Below are 21,993 nucleotides of genomic sequence, written 5' to 3'. Positions count from 1 at the left end.
ACTATCAAGCTGTGGAATGACCTCCCTCCCCCTGCATGATTGAAGTCAATTGATGTCACCAGAAGTCAACTTGCTCATGTCTTTAGTTAATTAAAGATTGTATATCGTTTCTTTTGATTTGAATATCTACACAAAATATGCTCTTCCATGGAATATCTTCATTTGAAGATGAAAAAGAACAACATAGCCTATGTCAGATGTAATGTCCAAATTACGTTACATTATTAGGTGAACTGTCTCTTTATTTTTTGCAATGTAAAGATACAGTAGATTGAAGAACTCACACATACACACACAAGCACACAGCTAGGAAAATATATATTCATTACACCTCAATATTCCTCATTGTCTCATTTTGCTATATATTTTATCCAAGCAAGCACACAATTTCCTCCCAATAATAATTGTTTCAATATTTTTTGTAGTTTATTTTGTTATACATTTAAAAAACTAAAACTAAAACTAAACTAAATGTAATCATACTGCAGACAGCCAGTAAAGTACAGATACTTCACTTAAATACAGTGCTCAAGTAACGTACTTTGTCCACTACTGGGCATGACACACCATTAGCTTCAGGACATGATCCACAACTACACTCCTTCCTCCACACTTAAATCAGCTAACAGGATCTGTCCCTCCTTTCACTACTACTCTATACCTGTACCCTGGCCAACAGTGTCTTTATAGACTCTTCTCCCTCCTGGCTATCAAGCTGTGGAATGACCTCCCTCCCTCGGCATGATTGAAGATTCACTGACTCTCCTTTTTACACAGCCGTCTGAAAACTCTCTCCAGACTCCTCTTCACCACCTCCTAGCACACCTTCTGTCAGTATTACTATAAAGACGTTGTTGTTCATGTACTGTATGTTATTTAGATAGACCAGTACTGTTTGCTTGACCCCAAGTAAGTTATTTGGATAGCATGTAAAATGCCAGGTTTGATGTTAAACTTTGTGGCACTTGTTTTCTTTGCACAATTTACTTGACCATTTACCCTGTCTTTGTTAGGGACCTAGCTTACATTTTGTAAGTCGCTCTGGATAGGAGTGTCTGCTCAATGCCTAAAGTGTAAATTGTAAATTAATCTCAATGTGCCCCAGATAATAATACAGCCTATCTCAAAATATAAAACGTCCACTGTTGTTATCTCACCTGTGGTCCTGCTGCATCTCCTGTATCCACTGTATATGGTACCTGTCTGCACTTCTTTTCCCTAAAAAGAGACAATAAGTTTTATAGAAAAGCTATATAACTCAATCACTTATTTTATTATTATTATTTATTTTGTTCCTATGAGACTCATTATTCAACTGTGTTTATTACAGAGCACGTAAAAAGTTAAACTATTTGTAAAATAAAAAAATAAAAATAAAAAGAACAAATTATTTAAATAAATACATAAGTGAAACATCAATTATATATGTATATATATATATATATATATATAAAATCACTAATTGTTGATTAGCTATTGCAGAAAATAATGGACACTGATTGGGTCCTACTGTTGCAGTCAGTCAAACACACCTGTTTTTCTTCCAGAACTAACTGAGAACAGGGAAGATGCTAGCTATCATTTTCAGTCTCAGCTATGTTTTAAAATGATTGGTAGGGATAGTGTTTGATTGGTTTCTAATAGGGTACTTCTAATCTATAGGCTATTTAGCTGTGCTTCCATTAATTGCTGTGAGATACTGCTGTGAGAGAACTGATAAAAAGCTTTATTGGCACATCTTTCAGAGCTTCAACCCCACACACCTAGCATTAACTGAGAGAAAGTCCTGTAGGCTGAACCAGTGGTTCTCAAAGTGGGGTCCGGGGACCCCTAGGGGTCCTTTGGGGGGGGGTCCTCAGTTATCATAGCATCACAGTCACAGTCACACCACTTTATCCATTTATACCTGGTCCTTGGCTATTCAAAAATAGCAGATCTACAAGCTCACAGTGTGTCACTTCGTGTTGCACTGCGAGCTTGTACATCTGCTATTTTAGATTTTTATGTAGAACAACACAAATATGTAGAACATTTTGAATAATTTGGATTTCTTTTTAAACATAAGTGGGGGTCCGCAGCCAAATACATATCACCTTGGGGGTCTTTGACTTGAAAAAGTTCGAGAACCACTGGGCTGAACATCCATACACCTGTACAGTGAGTGAGAGCCACCCTTGTTCTCCCTCCGCCTTCTATTTTTTTCCCCCACCTGCCATGAGTCTTTCGGGGTCATGTGGTCAGAAATGCACGCACGAAAAAACTTCCGCTGTGGAATGACAGAGTACACAGTGGACAGACTGGACACCGTCAGAGCAGGACTGAAACTTTTGTGACTGTCCCCTGATCAGTCCCTGATGTCCCCGTGTGAAGATGTTAGACTAGTCAGAGTGACAGAAAGCAGCGACACCCGAGCCTATCTGCTGCCTGCACAGGTGTTCCACTACTAGAGAGACCTCCGACCAGGTACTGTACCTGTCTCTGTCCCACCTAAAGATCGGTTATCTAGTCAAGTCCTTCACTCCAACACAGGGACCACTGTGACTGACATGCACCGTTGACGTGTTTCGCTGCGACGATCGTTGGGGACTCTGAGATGAACGTAAAGTGGATCGTGGAACGGTTTCTTCTCGTATCGTTTTCGATCTCCCAGTTGATGATAAATGAGGGTGAGTTGGTTTGATTCTCTCTCTCTGACAGGTGCGCGTTTGCAATAGGCAGTGGTGGGAGAAGTAGGCTACTCACGTTTGTTACTTAAGTTAATAGTGTCAATACTGCAATGTAAATACTCTGTTGGAAGAAAAAGTCCGGAATTCAAAATCTACCTGAGTAAAAGCACAAAAGTATTGGTATCAAAATGTACTTAACGTACCAAAAGTTGTACTCATTATGCAGAAGTTCCCATTTCACAAGTTTTCAAATGTATGAAATGTACCAAAAATATTTTGAAAATAGCAGATCTACAAGCTCACAATGCATCGCATTGTGAGGCATTGTGAGCTTGTAGATCGGCTATTTTCAAATGGCCGAACTGTATACAGAGCCAAAGTGGTTAATGTATGTTTTATGATAATAATGAAAATCTACAAAGTAACTACTGTAGTATCTAAAGTTTTCAAATAATTGTAGTTGAGTTAAAGTATAATAATTGCCTCTGAGATGTAGAGGAGTAGAAGTAAAAGTACTGAAAATTGGAAATACTTAGTTACTTTACACCACTCGAGGTCAGGCTATTTTGTTATAAAAAAATAATAATGTAGGCCTACATTCAAACATCGTTTAAACGTTACAATATAGTATTATTGCCTAAAGCACATGACTCCTTTTGTGTAGCCTATTTTCATGCATTTTCGACTTTGCCTCTCTCCATCTGTAGCATGATCATTTCAAGTGATGGACTGGAAGTAGCATATTGCTCTCCCATAATTATTTTTGTTATGTCTTTATTTTCAGGAGCTCATAGCCAGCTTTCAGAGACACAGGGAAGACTACACAGGTAATCATGAAGGAGTCACTCTCAATAGTGACATCAAACAATTAATTGCTTGGCTATTTATCAAAATGATTTGCTGTGATGAATTCTGCACTTGTATAGACTGATGTAACTCAGCATCCCTGAACTTAATTGCACTTTCTGCTTGCTTCCGTTGGTACTGCGTGTGCGTGTGTGTGTGTTTGTGTGTGTGTGTGTGTGTGTGTGTGTGTGTGTTTGTGTGTGTGTGTGTGTGTGTGTGTGTGTGTGTGTGCGCGCGCTCGCTCGTGCGCACACGCACACATACAGGTGTGCACCTGTGCAACCAGTATGTGTCTGTGTGAGAACACAGAAAATGGGGGGCCGGGGTGGGATCGGAGTTTGAATTCAAGTGGTGTAAAGTGCACTTAAGTCTCCCCTCTGACTGTTTCTCCCCACTAATGTGCGTGTTTGTGTGCGCAGAAGAGCTAATGCACTTCGGAGGAAACGGGATCTCCTCAGGGAGGAGGTGGGTACACTACACCTAAGAGAACCAGAAGAGGTCAGGGCACCCACATGCGCACAACACCCAAACCGGCACAAAGCGGTCTTTGTGGAGGCATGACACGCACTCACTAACGAATTCACTTTCACTCATTCACATTGACGCAACTTTTACCGTATACAGCAACAGGTGCACCCATACAGTGCGGTGACACAGTGGCACGGCTGAAGCTCAGGTACTTTTTTGTGGCATTAATACCGTACGTACATGTATTAAATCAAATGACCCTTGTCTTCCAGACATTCAGGCCTCTACTGTCAGAGGGCGCTCTCCCACGCAGCGTCCTCCATAACTACACAGCCAGAGATGCGTCTTCAGGTAAATGCCAACGCACTGTGGTTGGTACACTGCTGCTAATGTCCAATGAACACACACAAACTGGACATTATCATTCAGTACCCGGATAGACCTGGGATAAATGAGGTGTGTGTGTGTGTGTGTGTGTGTGTGTGACTGACTGTGTGTGTGTGTGCGTGTGTGCGTGAGTGCGTGTGTGCATGTGTGTGTGTGTGTTCATGTGTTCATGCACGCATGTCATTCCCAGAATATTGCGGCTGCCTCAATGGCGGTTGGTGTCAAGAGGGGGGGGTGTGCGACTGCGCACAGTTCCAGGCATTGGGAGACCGCTGCCAGATCAGTGAGTAGTACTACTCACACACACACACACACACACACACACACACACACACACACACACACACACACACACACACACACACACACACACACACACACACACACACACACACACACACACACACACACACACACACACACATGCGTACAGTATATGCTCACTCACATACAGCATACCTTTGTTGTCACCTTTGACTTGTCTGAAGCTTGAGACACAAATGGATCAGCTATGGGACTGTGGAGTCTCTGCTAACTCCTGGCTGATTTACCAGCAGTAGTTCTTATTATGTAACAGATCACCTCGTTAGCCAGCTTACAGCTATTTAATTATGTATCAGACAATAAGACCCTCAGTTTTATTGGAATGTAGCATTTGTAAGTTGGTTTGTGTGTGTGTGTGTGTGTGTGTGTGTGTGTGTGTGTGTGTGTGTGTGTGTGTGTGTGTGTGTGTGTGTGTGTGTGTGTGTGTGTGTGTGTGTGTGTGTGTGTGTGTGTGTGTGTGCGCGTGTGTGTGTGTTTGTACGCAGGGAGAGTCAGTCTCTTGTGTCATTCAACAAGCATTAATTAGTTGTGCACACAGCAAGATTAATAACCACATTTCTCCAGATTTCTCTTTCTCTCACACACGCTCACGTGCACTAGTGCTGTCTAGACCTGTCTCTGTTTCACACGCAGCCACATACACTCATTCGGTAAAACTCCTCCAGCAGATAATCAATGTGACTCAGTTAATAGGATTAGGGCTGAGTTACCGAAATGTTGGATTCTATACTCTGAACAGGCTTGTTATACTGTACAACACTGTGCATCAGGGGCTCTCGGCTCACAATCCCTAGGGTACATTGTTCATTTTCATTAGCTACAGTAATTCAGCGTTGACACATGATAACGAAACAGTACTTATATATATACTCTATATATATACTTTATACATCTTATAGATGTCCACCAGGCTTGTCCATCATGGGCTCTTTGTACATATTCCCTAGAGTGTTCATTTTAATGAACTATTAAACTAATGTTGACATATGTCATTAAGTACAGTCCTATAGATGTCTGTATCCTGCCTGAGATCAAACACTGTGGCCGCTGTAATAATAGACTCTTGAAACTGGACACAGTAGAGAGATCAAGAGAGGCATTTCAACTTAAACACGGGCACACTGCAACTTTTTCCTTACCAATAAAACAATGAATTTGAAATGTAAAACAGGTGCACTTCCTCTGATTGCCAGTGGGTGCTCAACTACAGTCAATACTTAATATAAAAACCATGAGATGAGTAGAAATAGCGGCACTCCAAGGAATAAAAATGCAAGACTTAGGCTCAGATTCCTGTTGACGGCTGATAAAATATGTGAATCTGAGCTAAAGTCTTGCATTTTTATCTTTTGGAGCGTCGCTATTTCAACCGATGTGCTATTTCTTATACAAAGCAATGTAGTTGTCCTCACAGCCTGTGGGTGTTTGAGTATTTAGCTGTGAAGCAACATTTAGGTCAGTCAGTCAGGAAACTTTCTGAGTCAGCAAATGTTTTTGGATTGTGCTTAAAGGATGGTGGCCTTATTCTCTGCAATTTGCGCAGCTTTGGTGCGTGTCATCCGTGGCTGAAGACAAGTCCATGATTGTCTTATTCCCGGTCTCGTTGGCGTTAGCGGATTAGCCTCTAACCTTTGGTAGTGCTGTGGGTCATGGGTTACTCTTTAAATTTGTCATTTGGCTTCAAATGAGGCATGATACCAGCTGACATTTTGACATACTCTGTTTGGTATGGTAAAAGATACGTCTTACAGTTACATCCTTGACGCCAACATACCGGAAAACAGGGGCGTCCGGGTGGTGCAGGGGTAAAGTTCCCGCCCACCACTATGGAGCCTAGGGTTTGATTCCTCTGTGATGCCTCTGGCTTGGCCGGGTGCTCCAACGAGCTGGCAGGGGAGGGTATTCTATGTCACTGCATTAGTGACTCCTACAGGTTGACCAGCGTGCCTGTTCAGCAGGGAGCAGAAATGGGAGGGGCTGCTGACTACATGTTTATGGAGACCCATTGGTGTCTATAACGCCCTCCCCAGACCAAATAGTAGGGGTTGGCAGTGACAGGGTAACGTAAGGGACCATACAAAAATGGAGGAAATTGGCAACCACAAGTTGGGGAAAAAAACAAAAAAAGTTACTGATTAGCATTGAATGCGAGCAGCAAGGCATACATGTCCTTCAGCGCATTCGGCTCAGACCACAGGATGGTCACTGCGATACTGGGCTGAGACATGCCTCCAGCAAGTTCTTAAAGTAAGGCAGAATGAGAGGTGCCTATAGACTCTAGAGACATTGGGGCCCAAGAGGAGATGAGGGCAGCATGAGTTTCTACTGTTGTATCTTACTGACTCGCCTGCCAGTGACGAGGAGGACGTAAAGCCTTTGTCCTACTCCTCCCGTCCAACCCTCCCTTCAGTACACTTTAACAACAAACGTTAGTGGGACCACCACTACAGATAATTGCAGAGGAACATTCCATATCCAGGATTTCACATTATAGACACTATTTCTGACTATCCCTCTGTACACAATTTCACACATTGCCTATTCAAGGCCCAACCAGACACAGCCTTGTTTGTTTTCTAATTATAAATATTAATAACGAGACAGCGGTATGATCAGAACAATACACTCTATAATTCTTTACTGTGATATTGGCAGTTTGGCACTGGTCTGCTGATCTACAGCACTCATATGACTGCAGAACACCAGTTCAGGTAATAGTTGAGCAAACAGTACTGTTCCCTGGCTAGCTATGGGGGGTTTCCAGTAATGGAGCAGCTTTTGTAGAATTGGCAATGAGGGTATTCATCCTCCATTGCAGTGTCCAAGGAGGGCTATGGGAGAAAGCTGAGTGGACTTGTATTATGTTTTATTGTGTCGTGTCCAACATAACTCGCCGCGGTCATTAACTGTTGTTTATTGTGGAGGCAAACTGATTGCTGTTCTCCAAAACGCCCATTCTGTCTTAAGTTAATGGTCGGTGTATCCCTCAGTACCTAACCAGGGTCAGGACAGAGACGGGATCTGTCGGTCGTGGGGTCAACACCACTATGAGACGTTTGATGGGATCTATTATTACTACCCCGGGACCTGCTCATACATCCTGGCCCAAGACTGCCAGTCAACATCGCCACAGTACACTGTCTGGGTAAGAGAGTCCTCCTACATTTACAGAAACGGCTAAAAGCAGAGTCACAGCATTCTATGTAATCGATCGATACATCAATCAATTGTATATATAAATGTATAGACTCCATGCTGAATGGGCCAAGTCAGCTGCATTGTGTGTGGGTTGCAAATTTCCAGAATAGACAAAATGAGGGCGATATTATTCACTGTATCATAGCTGTGTGTGTGTGTGTGTGTGCTTCTGTGCTTCTGTGTGTGTGTGTGTGTGTGTGTGTGTGTGTGTGTGTGTGTGTGTGTGTGTGTGTGTGTGTGTGTGTGTGTGTGTGTGTGTGTGTGTGTGTGTGTGTGTGTGTGAGAGAGAGGAACTGAATCAATTACAGTTGATTAGTAGATATTATTAGATTGATATCCACTGCATCTCATATCAGGATAATGTATCCACTGTGTCCTTGCAGCCACTGTATGTAAAATTATCTGTCGGTGGGATTTTCATTGTTTTTCCGGAAGGCTGCTTCAGTTTATAAACCAAGACTAATCCTTGTTAATGAATTTCAGTGTACCCCTATCTCCCCCCCCTCTCTCTCTCTCTCTCTCTCTCTCTCTCTCTCTCTCTCTCTCTCTCTCTCTCTCTCTCTCCCCTGTGCCTGTGTCTCTCGCTCCCCTTGCTCCCCTCAGGTTCACAACAGCAGAGTATGTCGAGGGAGTGTGTATTCGTGCCCACGGGCTCTCAGTCTGTTCTTCCCAGACGAGGAGGAGATCCATATATCGGGGTATCAGGTCCACCAGGGGGGTCGCAGGTGTGTGTCTTATGGGAGGAGCATGGCTGAAGAGAGAGAGAGAGAGAGATGGAGTGGAACAGAGAGAGAGAGTGAATGTAAAGCAAGAGAGCTCATTTCCATGGAAGCTTTGTGAAAGAAGTTTTGCTCTGTTGTCTAGGGGTAAAGCGATTGAATACATGATCCATGTCCATCAACAGAAAATCTATCAAATTACATTTAAATTGGATTCGTTAAGTCTAATAATAGGTTTAGTAATGTGCCATGGAAAGAGGTCCAATATTTCAAGATGTATATCTGTGTTCAGGTAAAATGTACCATATTGTAGTTTGTAAATTAATGACTTATATATTAAAATAATTATTATAATCCCACAGATAGAATTGATTAACTGATGATTAGTTGCAGTCTTACTTGTGTGACCATACCGACGCCGTGACTGTGTAGTATTTGTTGTGTGCGTTTGTTTGCAATCATACATGATCACACATTTGTGTGCAGGGCTGCAGGCATGCATGTGTTCATCTGTGTTTGCTTGTGTGTGTGTGTGTGTGTGTGTGTGTGTGTGTGTGTGTGTGTGTGTGTGTGTGTGTGTGTGTGTGTGTGTGTGTGTGTGTGTGTGTGTGTGTGTGTGTGTGTGTGTGTGCGTGCGCGTGCGTGCGCTTGCGTGTGTGTGTGTGTGTGTGTGTGTGTGTGTGTGTGTGTGTGTGTGTGTGCGTGCGTGCGTGTGTGTGTGTGTGTGTGTGTGTGTGTGTGTGTGTGTGTGTGTAATGTCAGACTAAGCCTGCCTCAGACAGTGGGTGGTGTGTTTATTGAGCGGCTGGCCGACTACCTGCTGGTGAAGAGTGTGTTTGGTTTCTCCTTGGCGTGGGACGGAGGCTCTGGTGTCTATCTGAAGATGAGTGAGGATCACCAGGGCGCCCCCTGTGGCCTCTGTGGGAACTTCAACCATGTGGCTGGCGATGACCTCACCACCGCCCGCGGTAAGACCTGCCCGACCGGCCCCCCGGTCCTCTTATGCTCCCTGTCAGCACCCACTCGCCATAGTTATTACAATGATACCACATCAGCTCAATTATAGCAGCAGAGGGACTGGGAGAGCAGCAGGGAAGGGCTGATAGTCTGCCTTTGTAGAGTGGAAGGAGGAGATATTCTTCCCCAGATGACCAGTAACCTGATCCATGGCCCCCTGCTGCTCTGAGGAGAGAACTGTCCACTCTCAGATACAGTGTACACAAGGCTCAGCCGCAATGAACACGTTTACATGGCTCCATTTGACAAGATTATCCCTTCTCATACTAACTTATGATAATACGTTTATTATCATTATTTATTATGGTATGCCGGATACTCAAGAATTATTAAGTGTGTGTGTGTGTGTGTGTGTGTGTGTGTGTGTGTGTGTGTGTGTGTGTGTGTGTGTGTGTGTGTGTGTGTGTGTGTGTGTGTGTGTGTGTGTGTGTGTGTGTGTGTGTGTGTGTGTGTGTGTGTGTGCGGGCGCGCGTGTGTGTGTGTGTGTGTGTGTGTGTGTGTGTGTGTGTGTGCATGCGCACACGTGTCAGGCATCCGGACAGACGAGCCTGCAATCTTTGCCAACAGCTGGGTAGTGGACCTGCCTCACGAGCGAGCGTGTCCCTCAGTAGATCTGGACTTCACTGGACCCTGCCAGTCAGAGTCAGACATGGATGTAAGAACCACACACTGTCAAATGCGCAGTGTTCATTTAACTCTTGAGAGTGTACAAATGTAACCAAATGGACCCGTAAGTGTCCATCTGATGAGAATGAATGGCATTGAAGAATTAATGATATGAGAGTTAAGGCACCATACCGGTGGTACTGCATCTTTAGCATACTGCAGTTTTTGTTTGTTTGTTTTTACAACATTTACCTTTACCTGATTTCCCTATTTTGTTTAATTCAAACTTTGAGGTGCTAGACCCACCCAGGTAAGTGATGGAAATATTTTGGCTAACATTTTAGAAGTTTGGCAAAAGTGTTTGGCCTGGCCTGAGTAGTTTTTGTGTTCATTGTATTCTCATAACTTCTTCTGTGCTGCGTGCAGGATGCCATAGAGAAGTGCAGTGCACTCCTCTTCTTCCCATTCGTATCTTGCCATGAAAACATTGACCCAAACCCCTTTGTGGCCAGCTGTGTCTCAGACCTGTGTGTGTAAGTGAAAAAAGGTCTTGAATCAGTGTTAAATGGATGTGTACGTTTGTCACCACAATCATACTGTGTGGTTTTGTCTGGGACCTACCTGTAGGTACTTAACCTGGTGGATGAATATCTACAGCATCAAAGGGGACCCCACAAACTTAAAGGATGACTTCACCCATTTTCAACCTATCTTCATATAATTGGTCAACAGACTTTTTCTACTCGGTCTGTGTCTCATAGGTGTGGACACTTCAGAAACCCACCTACCAGTGACATCATCATTAGGCAGGTTTATTTTTCTTCAAACAAGATTTCACATTTAGATGTTTAATAACGCGAGAACAGTGGCTTTAGCATGCTAACTTTCCAGGAATAAAAAGCCTGCTGTTTCTGTTAGCTTGGAATCCCCATCGATGATGTCACTGGTAGGCGGGTTTCTGAACTGTCCACAGCCCTCCTCTGAGAGACAGACGTGGTAGACAAAAATGGTACCATTTATATCAAGGCAAGGTAGGTTGAAAATGGATGAAGTCGTCCTTTAATGTTCTTTGTACATTTCTATAAACGTGTACAACATTATGATCAATATCGATATTTTATCTAACCTGACGAATGTCTATGTGGTTTGAAATTGTTGCACATATTTGTATGTTCAGGTGCATTGAGAGTGTTAAAGGAGAATTCCGGACAAATTAAGTGTTATCTTTCATGTCTCGTTACTCACCTAGCGACGTAAAAAGTGGCGTTCTTTTTTTCCATATATTCCTCTGTCGTCATTTTTTAAACACCCTCCGTTGTTATAATGGGAGCGCGGGGGTTAGTGAAGTTTGTCTATTATAACCGACGCAATGTTATTTTTTTCTCTACTACGATTCATTGTAGAGTCTCATGATAGTCAAACATGCGCTGAAAATTCCTGCGAGCCTGCCGTTAATGGCGAACGATTTAACACTGGTTGCTTGTTTCCAGAATCTGGCAACACGAGTTGCCAGGTTCTGGAAAGAAACAAGCATCCAGTGTTAAATCGTTCGCCATTAACGGCAGGCTCGCAGGAATTTTCAGCGCATGTTTGACTATCATGAGACTCTACAATGAATCGTAGTAGAGAAAAAAATAACATTGCGTCGGTTATAATAGACAAACTTCACTAACCCCCGCGCTCCCATTATAACAACGGAGGGTGTTTAAAAAATGACGACAGAGGAATATATGGAAAAAAAGAACGCCACTTTTTACGTCGCTAGGTGAGTAACGAGACATGAAAGATAACACTTAATTTGTCCGGAATTCTCCTTTAAGTGTGCTAGCCCGACCTTGTGTGACATTGTTGCCTGTGTCAGTAATATTAGTACCGGTACATTATTTCAGATCGGACGATGAGGATACATTCTGTCGGGCCTTGGTTGAGTACACCAGAGCCTGCTCTCACGTAGGATACCCAGTGAGAGAGTGGAGGGACAGCTTTCCTTCCTGCAGTAAGTACAACCCCTGAAACCAATCTGTCAGTTCTATTCAGAGCACATTTAATTAACAATTGATTTAGGCCCCTGGTTTAGGCCCCAGTAGACAACAGTGTTCTGCGGTCAGTAATTGGACACAGAATATCAGCCTCCAAAATCAGCAAATGGCTTGATTGAATCATTTTAAGGACATCACCCAAGGTGATAAACAGAATTGAACTGTCAAATGCTGACGTAAAGTAGGTTGACTTTATATGAATAGCACAAGATCGTTTTCTTCACCCCTTCATGGTCTTCTGTCACAGCTGTATAGACACAACCAAGACACATGGAGTAGGCCACTAACACTTTGGAAAGCTAGGCTTGCATAAGCAATAAGCATGGCTTTTGTTTTACATTGATTTAATTAGGCCTGACCTCGACTAAGTCGACTAGTCGACTGGTTAGTCGCGGGGGGTCCGAGTCGACTGCGTGTCTCTTAGTCGAATCTAGTCTAGTTTTTTTTTTTTTTAATGGCCAAAAATATTTTAAATTGTTTTTTGGCCAAGTCTACACCTGCAACCACACATAACTTCCACTTTTTTCTTCTTATTCCTCGTCTTTGTATTGGTATTGTTTGTGTTGGAGCGCCTCAGTGCGGCTGCAGAGTTCATGTGCAACCTCTTCCAGAGAGAGATAGAGACACTAGAAACTCTGCTGGAGACACAAACTGTGTAGACTTGGCCCTTTGAAATGAAATGTATTTTGGCCCAAAAAAAATAAAAAAAAATAAAAAAAACATTTTATTTTATTTATTAGTCGACTGCCAGTCGACTATTGGCAATTAGTCGCCAATTAGATTCGACTAAACAAATCCTTAGTCGGGGACAGAATTGGTAATGAGAAATATGAAGGACGTGAGAAGAAACTGGTTTGTTCCATTCAAATCCATGCTGTATCAAAACAGTGACTTTAAAGCCTCGCTATGTAACTGTTCTTTAATGAATAAAATGTCATTTTGTTCAATCTGTATGGTAGAGTATGTTAATACAATATAAATTACAATTGGGGTGGTTGTATTTTGTATCCCTGCTCTTCTATTGAGACATTTAGATTGTGTCAAAGGTCATGTCTCACCTAGACACAGGTTCTGACACAAATTTTTACCTGATGGTCAAGATTCAATTTATCTCAATTTATCCTGAGCCAGCAAGCCGACTCTATTAAGCTCAATGGTAAAAATGTCAAGCATGAAACCAGGTTCAAATCCGGGGTAGAAGAGGAAAGTAACATAGATAGTGCTGCTTTAAATATGCCATGAAACTACAGTACAAGACTTCTGTGCATCAGAATAAATACACTTCTTCCATATTGGGGATGGTTTTTATACAAAAGTAATTGGCAAACTAATCTTAAATGAGATTCACAGTGAAGGTTACTTGACACAATGTGGGCAGATTGTATATATATGACGATCAATACATTTCTATCTTCTCTAATGTCTTTTCTTATCTTATGATCACCATTTTACTGGTAGGTGATTTTCACTGCGTTAGACCCCCCTCCCACAGCCACTGACCGACAGTGTAAATTGAATGTTTAAACTGCATCTATTGAAGTGCTGTTCAAATAGTTCAAAGTGGCTCTGTGCTCTTTGAAAAGATTAGCTCAAGTCCCAAAGGACAAGTGCAAGGAAAAACAATTAATTTTAGGCGAAGGTAAAATTAATTTTAGACACGCCTTAATCCATGTCCATGTAATGGTTCATTAACCTTTAACTCAAGTGTTTTTGTCCATGCAGATGATGGCTGTGAGGAAAGTTTTGTCCATAGAGACTGTATCAGTTGCTGTCCACCAACGTGTACATTTGAGAAAGAGTGTCTGGGAACCAACCTGCATTGTCTGGATGGCTGCTACTGTCCCGATGGTATTTACACAAACATGCTGCACACACACTACATCATGTATCCCCACATCCACATTGTTCTAATTTAATTGTTGTGGTTGTTCCAGATCACATGCCGTCTTCATCTTATCTCTCTTTCTAACCATCTGTGTTCCAGGTCTGATCCTACAGAATGGAACGTGTATCGCGGTCTCACAGTGTCCGTGCGTTTACCACGGGACGTCCTACACACAGGGACACGTGCTGGAGCAGGGCTGCAACGTGTGGTGAGTGTGTGTGTGTGTGCGTTTGTCTGTGTGTGTGTGTGTGTGTGTGTGCCTGTAGTTGTTCTGTACAAACCAACTTTAAGTTGCTCTGATGATAGGCTCTAAGCCGAAACGCGTAAGCATTCGTTTATCGGTGTGGGCCAGTAAAAAAATGTGAGTACTTTGTCCTCCATTGATTCGAAATTTGGGATGTGCTACCTTTTGGGGATTTTTAAAATTCCTGTTTTTGATATGTTTACTGGATTTTGGGTCTAGCTCTCCACTGAGAAAACCCATTGTTGATGCGGAACCTCTTTTTCCTAATCAACTTAATGTTGTGTTTGCAGTGTTTGCCTGGGAGGAGTGTGGAACTGTACTGAGAACAACTGTACTGGTGAGTTCATCCTCTGCTCTCCACATCAATCAGTTCCATGACTAATGTTTGATTATGAGGATACAGGTTCATTAATGTTAGCAACCAATCTACTCTCTGCCTTTATCTGTCTGTCTGTCTGTCTGTCTGTCTGTCTGTCTGTCTGTCTGTCTGTCTGTCTGTCTGTCTGTCTGTCTGTCTGTCTGTCTGTCTGTCTGTCTGTCTGTCTGTCTGTCTGTCTGTCTGTCTGTCTCTCTCTCTCCCTCCATGTCTCGCAAGCTTTGTTGAGGGTGCATACTGTTGTATATACTATTGTGTATTTTGTTAATAATTGATGGAGCTTCTTTTTTGTTTGTGATGTCTACCCTGCCGTATCTACTGTACTTTTTCTTGCCCTGTAACTGTATCTGAACTGCTGTGTAAATGCCTTTGGTTGACTGAATCTCCCTTGCGGGATCAATACAGGTCTTATCTTGTCTTATCTTATCTTATCTTATCTCCCTTTCTTCCATTCTTTCTGGCTTTTCTGTCTATTCCTACTGTATGACTTTCTCTCTCTCTCTCTCTCTAGTGGAGTGTTCTGTGGTAGGAGATGTATTTGTGACGACGTTTGACGGCAGGATGTTCCTGCAACCGGGGGCGTGTCAGTATGTCCTGGCTAAGAGCCGCAGCAGCAGCAGATTCACAGTCACACTGCAGTACACTACCTGTAGTGAGGTAGTGCACACGCACACACAAGCACACACACACACACACACACACACACACACACACACACACACACACACACACACACACACACACACACACACACACACACACACACACACACACACACACACACACACACACACACACACACACACACACACACTGCAGCATACCACCTGTGGAGAAATATCATGCTTTCTCCCACAGAGTAGACACACACGTAGTTCTCACACACTGCAGTGGTAGCTAACCTTCTGTCTTGTGTGTCCTGTGTGTGTGCGTGTAGCACCAGGTGTGTATCCAGTCAGTGACCGTGGTGTTGGACGAGGACGTAAGTCGTCAGGTGACTTTAACCAGAGAGGGAGAGGTGGTGGTGGGGGTCAATCCAGCACCTGTCCTGCCCTATACAGATGGTAGGCTTCACACATCCTCACAGTTTCACCTTCTGTTTTACTCAGAACAAGCACAAATACATTGAAGCGCACGACTCAGTGTTGTGGCCATTTGCGCCCAGTGGTGGAAAAAGTACTCACATTTTGTACTTAAGTAAAAGTCCGGAAATCAAAATGTACTTGAGTAAAAGTACAAAAGTATTGGCATGAAAATGTACTTAAAGTACTCATTATGCAGAGTGTCCCATTTCAAGTTTTCAAATATATAATTATCTTTTGAAAATAGCAGATCTACAAGCTCACAATGCGTCGCGATGCGACGCATTGTGAGCTTGTAGATCGGCTATTTTCAAATGGCCCGAAATGTGTATAGGGCTGAAGTGGTTAATGTATGTTTTGTAATAATAATCTAAATCTACAAAGTAACTAGTAACTAAAGATTTCAAATAATTGAAGTGGAGTAAAAAAAAAATTGCCTCTGAGATGTAGTGGAGTACAAGTAAAAGTATTGGAAATTGGAAATACTCAAGTAAAGTACAAATACCTCAAAATGTTACTTAAGTACAGTTCTTGAGTAAATGTACTTAGTTACTTTCCACCACTGCATACGCCATTGCAGTTTGTCCCACGTATCTGCCGTTTGTGCATGGATGTTTTGTCCCATGGATGTTTTGTCTCATGGACGTTTTGTCCTGTGCATGTGTCGTTTTGTCAAAATGTGTTTGTTGAAATATGTTTGGCAAAAATATATCTAAAATGCTGAACTTTTGTGAAAGATTTCTGAAAATGTATTTCCAGGGCTCAAAATAGATTTTGAAATCCTTTTTCTTTGTGTGCCAATTTTGAACTTGTAAGAGGCACAATTTTCAACATAACAGCGACCTGAAGCGTGATCATCTGTGCCATGATTTAGCAACTGTGCAATTACCGAAATCATTAATAATTTATGAGAGCAATTCATGATATCTCTGCTGTTCGGCCGGAACCAGCTAAATCCAAAATGGTAATTGTTCAGGAAATGAAAAACAAAATATCAATTTTTCAGAAAATGAAGAAAACCTTATGTTTTTAAAACAAAGCAATACTGCCTCATCAAACTTGGTATTGTGACTTTATATATTATCAGATACTTGCATGTGTCATTATATTATCACCACTTTACCCAAATCCAGTGCAAGTGGAGTTAGGAGGTTTTGTCCATCATTGATAAGAACAGCTGGCAATGGATCTCAAAGCTCGCAACACATCACAACGCATTGTGAGCTTGGAGATCAGCTATTTATGGTGAGCGCCATCCTCATATACTATAGATCAAGCTGAATTCTGTACTTAAACAACTTTTATTTTAACATGCATTGTAAACAACCATGGATCTAACTGTTACCACTGTTGTTCTTCTACAGTTGAGTGCAACAAACAATTCTGCCTCAATACTCAATCATGTATTTAACAAAAGCGATCATGGCACACCAACAATAAATAAATGGCATATAAATACAAAATACATTCATGAAAAATAGAATCTGTCAAATCTGTAGCCTACTGCACTAACAATAACAACCACAGTTGAATTTACCTATCATATACCTATCAACATTTTATTATCACACTGTTGTGTGTTGTGTGTTGCGTGTGTGTGGTGGGTGTTTCCTAGTGCTTTAGATTGTCATAAAAGCTGTGAAAGTCTTTTGGCATGATCTCCTTGAGCTCTTGGAGATGTTTGAAACAAACTCCTGCACACACTCATTCTCTGTCCATTAACAATTAAAAAGAAAACACGAGCAGATGACCTTTGTGAAGACACCCTTCTCCTCTTTACTGGGGTGACATCTATCAAACCTTGCACATACATTCTCTTCTCTTCCCAGTTTATGTTCTCCCAAAAGCATTGAAAAATCTTCTCCCTGTCTGCCTCATACAGAGCAGAGCTTCTCGAGAGCCTGAGAGGAGGGGGGAGTTGTTTGTTTTTGACGGACAGTTTGAGGGTCCAATGGAGTTAGGAGTTTTCGTCAGAGGCGCTTTTTAATACTTTTCTTATGTTATTATTTAAAAAAAAATTACACAGATGTAGAGGGGGTTCAATAGCGTTGATTTATGAAAAAAAAAAAAAAAAAAATGAAAATGGAGTTAGCTGGTCCCGGCTGGACACTGACGATATAATAGTTACAGTGACAACAAACAAACAGTTACATTGCCTTTATCTATCGACCTCTGCTTCTACTTCTGTTATATCTTCTGCTCGTACATAATACAACATAGTATACTGTATATTATGTGTTAAATATACTACTACTGGTATACTGTATGTTCTGTATATTTGTCTTTTAAATTGACATTTGTATAGCTTTCAATTTTGGAAAATTGTATTTGTAACATTTTCAGATCAGTTCAACATACATGAATAACCATAACCCCTTGAGATCAAAGACACAAATTAAATTTCCCTGGGATCCACTTAAATGAACACCCGTGGGTCCCCGGCCTCCCGGGACTCACTACATTAAAAACCGTTCAACATCACTGAGTATGAGAAGTCTTTCAATTTGTTTTCTTCAGCACAGTGGCAGGAAAAGACTGAATGTACAGTAATGTCTGTGCTTTGTTGCCTGCACGCGTCGCAATAGATGCCGTGGAGGTGCGAAAGCTGACGTCTGTAGTCACACAGCTGAAGGCGGGTATCGGGCTGCGGCTGCAGTACGATGGCCGCGGGGGACGCCTCTATCTGCATCTGGACAGCCACTGGCACGGCGCCACACTGGGCCTGTGTGGAACCTTCAACGGCAACCTGCGGGACGACTTCCTGTAAGCAAGCCCTTTCCTTGAATATTTTTTTTCCCCTGTGGATTGACTGCCCTGCTTGGTCATGCTGCAGCGTCACACAAAAGCGAAGCAACGTGCTTTGAGCTTGTAGATGCAACTTTTGATGCTTTTGAATTTTAATCCTGGAAAGAAATAGTTTAGGACAAAAAAAATGAGAATTTCAACATTAAAAAATGCTATGGTTGGGATATATCATGTGTTTGTGTAGGTCTCCAGCTGGTATGATCGAGGGCACGCCTCAGCTCCATGCCAATGCCTGGAAGGTGTCGTCTGCTTGTGTGGCTCCCGTCAACCTGCCCAATATAGACCCGTGTGAGATAAACCAACACAACTGTAAGGCTTTACTTCACATTTTCTTCCTTCGTATCTCCATATATCGATCCTAATGCTCACTATAGGACAGTATAATTTCGGTGTATTGGTTTCTCAGAGACAGGCTGGGGATAGCTTAAGAGATTACATAATTGATGTCGGATAATGATGTCAGATTTTCAAGCTATCCACAACCCACCTCTGAGACACAGAGCGTGTTCTTTTAACCACTTTAACCTTCGCGTCCCTATTTAGCTCATGTCATTTATTGGTGGACATTTTCATACATTTCTGAAATTCTTTTGTAAATAGCTGATCTACTGATCTATTCAATTTAAATATTTTACGAGAACCGAAAAACCACAGATATCTTTATCTGTCTGACTGCGTTTTCTCCAGAGGACGCACCAATTCTGGATTTCTGAAGCTTCGCGTCACGTTTGTGATGCTTAGCCAATATAAGTTCCTGATTGGCTAACCTGACCGCCCGCTTAACTGATTGGCCGAGATTCGCTTCATTTGTGCCGCTTCACGATTATAAGCGGAAACGTGTTCAATGGAACAGGAAGTATGGGAGCTGTGGTCATAGTGAAGGAGGCAAACAAAAGCAGCACCAAGCAAAATGCAAAGTGCGTGGAGCTGACAACAGGTACAATGAGTACATCACATAACAGGAGTATTGCACAATGGGCTGGGCGTGTATTCCCGACTTGCTTTGCTCCCGACTTGCATGGCAAGTAGTTATAGTCCGATTAATTGCATGAGAGAGACAGCCATCTGCCCCACAATGCACCATACTGTACATCCTGACCTTCAGCGTGTATGGTGCATTGGAGGGAGGGCGAGGTTCTGCTGAAATCAAAATGTAAATACATTTTTGAGTTCTCACTCTCATTAACACTTTTGTGGGACATGTGGGGGCATTTTCACCCCACACACACACACACAAAAACATAACATTTTAGATATGCCAATGAATCTATTGTACAGTAAATGGTTGTGCATAATACATCCCCTCCTAATTGTATGAAATACTGACCGCACCTGACCAGGTGCATAATGATTGAAATGTTATTTAAAATATATATGTATGTATGTGTGTGGTGTGTGTGTGTGTGTGTGTGTGTGTGTGTGTGTGTGTGTGTGTGTGTGTGTGTGTGTGTGTGTGTGTGTGTGTGTGTGTGTGTGTGTGTGTGTGTGTGTGTGTGTGTGTGTGTGTGTGTGTGTGTGTGTGCACTCGTGTGCGTGCGTGCATGCATTCTTGTGTACGTGCACGTGTGTTTGTTGCAGTGTTCTATGCCTCTCTGTGTGACGTGATGCTGGGCAGCGTATTTGAGCCATGCCACGGCTACGTCAGTCCCTCTGTCTACCAGCAGCAGTGCCGCAACCAGGCCTGCCGCTGCGGGAACAGCTGCCTGTGCACGGCGCTCGCACACTACGCCTACCTCTGCTCCAAGCATGACGTGGACATCAACTTCAGGCCTCACGTCTCTGAGTGCGGTGAGTGTCTCCTTCAAGAACTTCATTTTTACTCTGTTGTACGATCGTGTCACTCATTGTCGCTTGCCAATAAGAGCCGATCGTAGGGCGGGTCTTCACTCGGTAGAATCAGTTTGAAAGCCTAGAAACATACCCTACTTTATCATTAATATTAAACTTAATGGGACCAAAATTTACTAAACGCATATCATAATGATTTAAAATGACTTAACACTTTATGTTTTCAATCGCTAGTTTTACTAAGGTAATAAAATCAAGTGTAAAGTTTCGCCCAAAACCTCATTGACTTCTATTGAGATTATAATGTATTGCGACCACCGAAGGTGAAATAGCGACATCTGCTAGGCCATTAATAGGAACAGCAGGCTGAACGAGAACCCGGAAGTGAGCTTCAATTCCAGCGAAGTGGGTTTTTTCTCCTTGGGGTGTACGCACGTGCGTGTGTATACAATATGTGTGTTTACATGTATCCGGCTGTGGGCCTGCTAAAGTATACATTACAGGGAAGGTGTTCATGTACAGTGTGTGTGTGTGTGTGTGTGTGTGTGTGTGTGTGCGTGTGCGTGTGTGCGTGTGTGCGTGCGTGTGTTTACAGGGGTGGTGTGTCTGGGAGGCATGCTGTATCACTCGTGCTTCTCGTCCTGTGGTCGGTCCTGCCGCGCTCTGTCCAGCTCAGAGACCTGCGATGAACATGATTGTGCTGAAGGGTGTGGCTGCTCGGAGGGCAGTTACTTTGATGACGTACGCCAGCGCTGCGTGCAGCTGTAAGACATTCCCGACCATACATACATATTAATGGTTGTCAGACATACAGTACAGCGGCGTTTCTCGAACATTTCATGCCAAGGACCCCTAAATGTATTTGGCCATGGACCCCCCATCTCAAAATACTTTGTGCCAGGGAACACCTAACAGAAGATTTGTGTTGCCAAATTATTAAATTATAAAAAAATATAAAAAATTTGAATCGTTATAGAGATTGTAGATCGGCTATTTTGGAATATTGCCTAAGTATAAAATAGGGACGGGTTAAAGTGGTTAAACTGGTTGGCTGCCTTGATTTAAGGCAAGAGCCCCTGCCCTTTTACCCGTCGCTAAAAAAGTGCCTTCTCCACTCCAGACTGAAAAAATAATGATACATTTCAACTGCCCCATGCGGCCTAACGGTAAGGCCGACAGAAATGACAGTGGGTGTATTGGATGCAGCTCAAAGTTAACTTTCCTCAGGTATCTAGTTCGTCGCCGTACGACCTTCCTAGCCCGTGTTATTAAAGAAAAACGACAATGGCGACAATGGCCAAAACTCAATCGAAAATCGGCAAAAGTGGCCGTTTTCAAGATGTTTTGGCCATTATCTCTGGAACGGAAGGTCCAATCTGCTCAGTTGAAAGCTTGTTGGGTGCCTGACTTTGAGGACATTAAGCACGCAATGATACCTTTTCGGATTTTTCTGGTTTTCGGGCCTAAAAGTATGGTAAGTGTTTGTAAAGAAAATCCAATAGGTGCCCTTTTGAAATTCCAGCCCCTGCCTCTCCAAATCCTT

The 21,993-nt window shown here is 42.6% G+C and overlaps 1 protein-coding gene across 1 annotated transcript in view; it reads left to right on the top strand.

The window, feature by feature from the left end:
* Positions 1 to 2,591: 2,591 nt before the first annotated feature.
* Positions 2,592 to 21,993, top strand: part of otogl (otogelin-like) — a gene marked incomplete at its 3' end in the record, with an annotated part of 64,577 nt that continues 45,175 nt past the window's right edge. The window contains exons 1-20 of the mRNA XM_080438039.1: positions 2,592 to 2,666; positions 3,451 to 3,493; positions 3,932 to 3,977; positions 4,253 to 4,331; positions 4,558 to 4,650; positions 7,682 to 7,836; positions 8,493 to 8,614; positions 9,371 to 9,576; positions 10,156 to 10,280; positions 10,658 to 10,764; positions 12,121 to 12,227; positions 13,993 to 14,118; positions 14,255 to 14,363; positions 14,690 to 14,736; positions 15,287 to 15,432; positions 15,713 to 15,839; positions 18,443 to 18,620; positions 18,847 to 18,971; positions 20,241 to 20,450; positions 21,046 to 21,214. Coding sequence (XP_080294165.1) covers positions 2,594 to 2,666; positions 3,451 to 3,493; positions 3,932 to 3,977; positions 4,253 to 4,331; positions 4,558 to 4,650; positions 7,682 to 7,836; positions 8,493 to 8,614; positions 9,371 to 9,576; positions 10,156 to 10,280; positions 10,658 to 10,764; positions 12,121 to 12,227; positions 13,993 to 14,118; positions 14,255 to 14,363; positions 14,690 to 14,736; positions 15,287 to 15,432; positions 15,713 to 15,839; positions 18,443 to 18,620; positions 18,847 to 18,971; positions 20,241 to 20,450; positions 21,046 to 21,214 — 2,393 coding nt within the window. The 5' untranslated portion in view covers positions 2,592 to 2,593. The remainder of the gene's footprint in view (positions 2,667 to 3,450; positions 3,494 to 3,931; positions 3,978 to 4,252; positions 4,332 to 4,557; positions 4,651 to 7,681; positions 7,837 to 8,492; positions 8,615 to 9,370; positions 9,577 to 10,155; positions 10,281 to 10,657; positions 10,765 to 12,120; positions 12,228 to 13,992; positions 14,119 to 14,254; positions 14,364 to 14,689; positions 14,737 to 15,286; positions 15,433 to 15,712; positions 15,840 to 18,442; positions 18,621 to 18,846; positions 18,972 to 20,240; positions 20,451 to 21,045; positions 21,215 to 21,993) is intronic.

Source organism: Gymnoscopelus braueri (genome assembly GCF_963280865.1).
Source record: "Gymnoscopelus braueri genome assembly, chromosome: 9".
Lineage (NCBI taxonomy): Eukaryota > Metazoa > Chordata > Actinopteri > Myctophiformes > Myctophidae > Gymnoscopelus > Gymnoscopelus braueri.
This window is presented reverse-complemented; position numbering and strand designations above follow the sequence as displayed.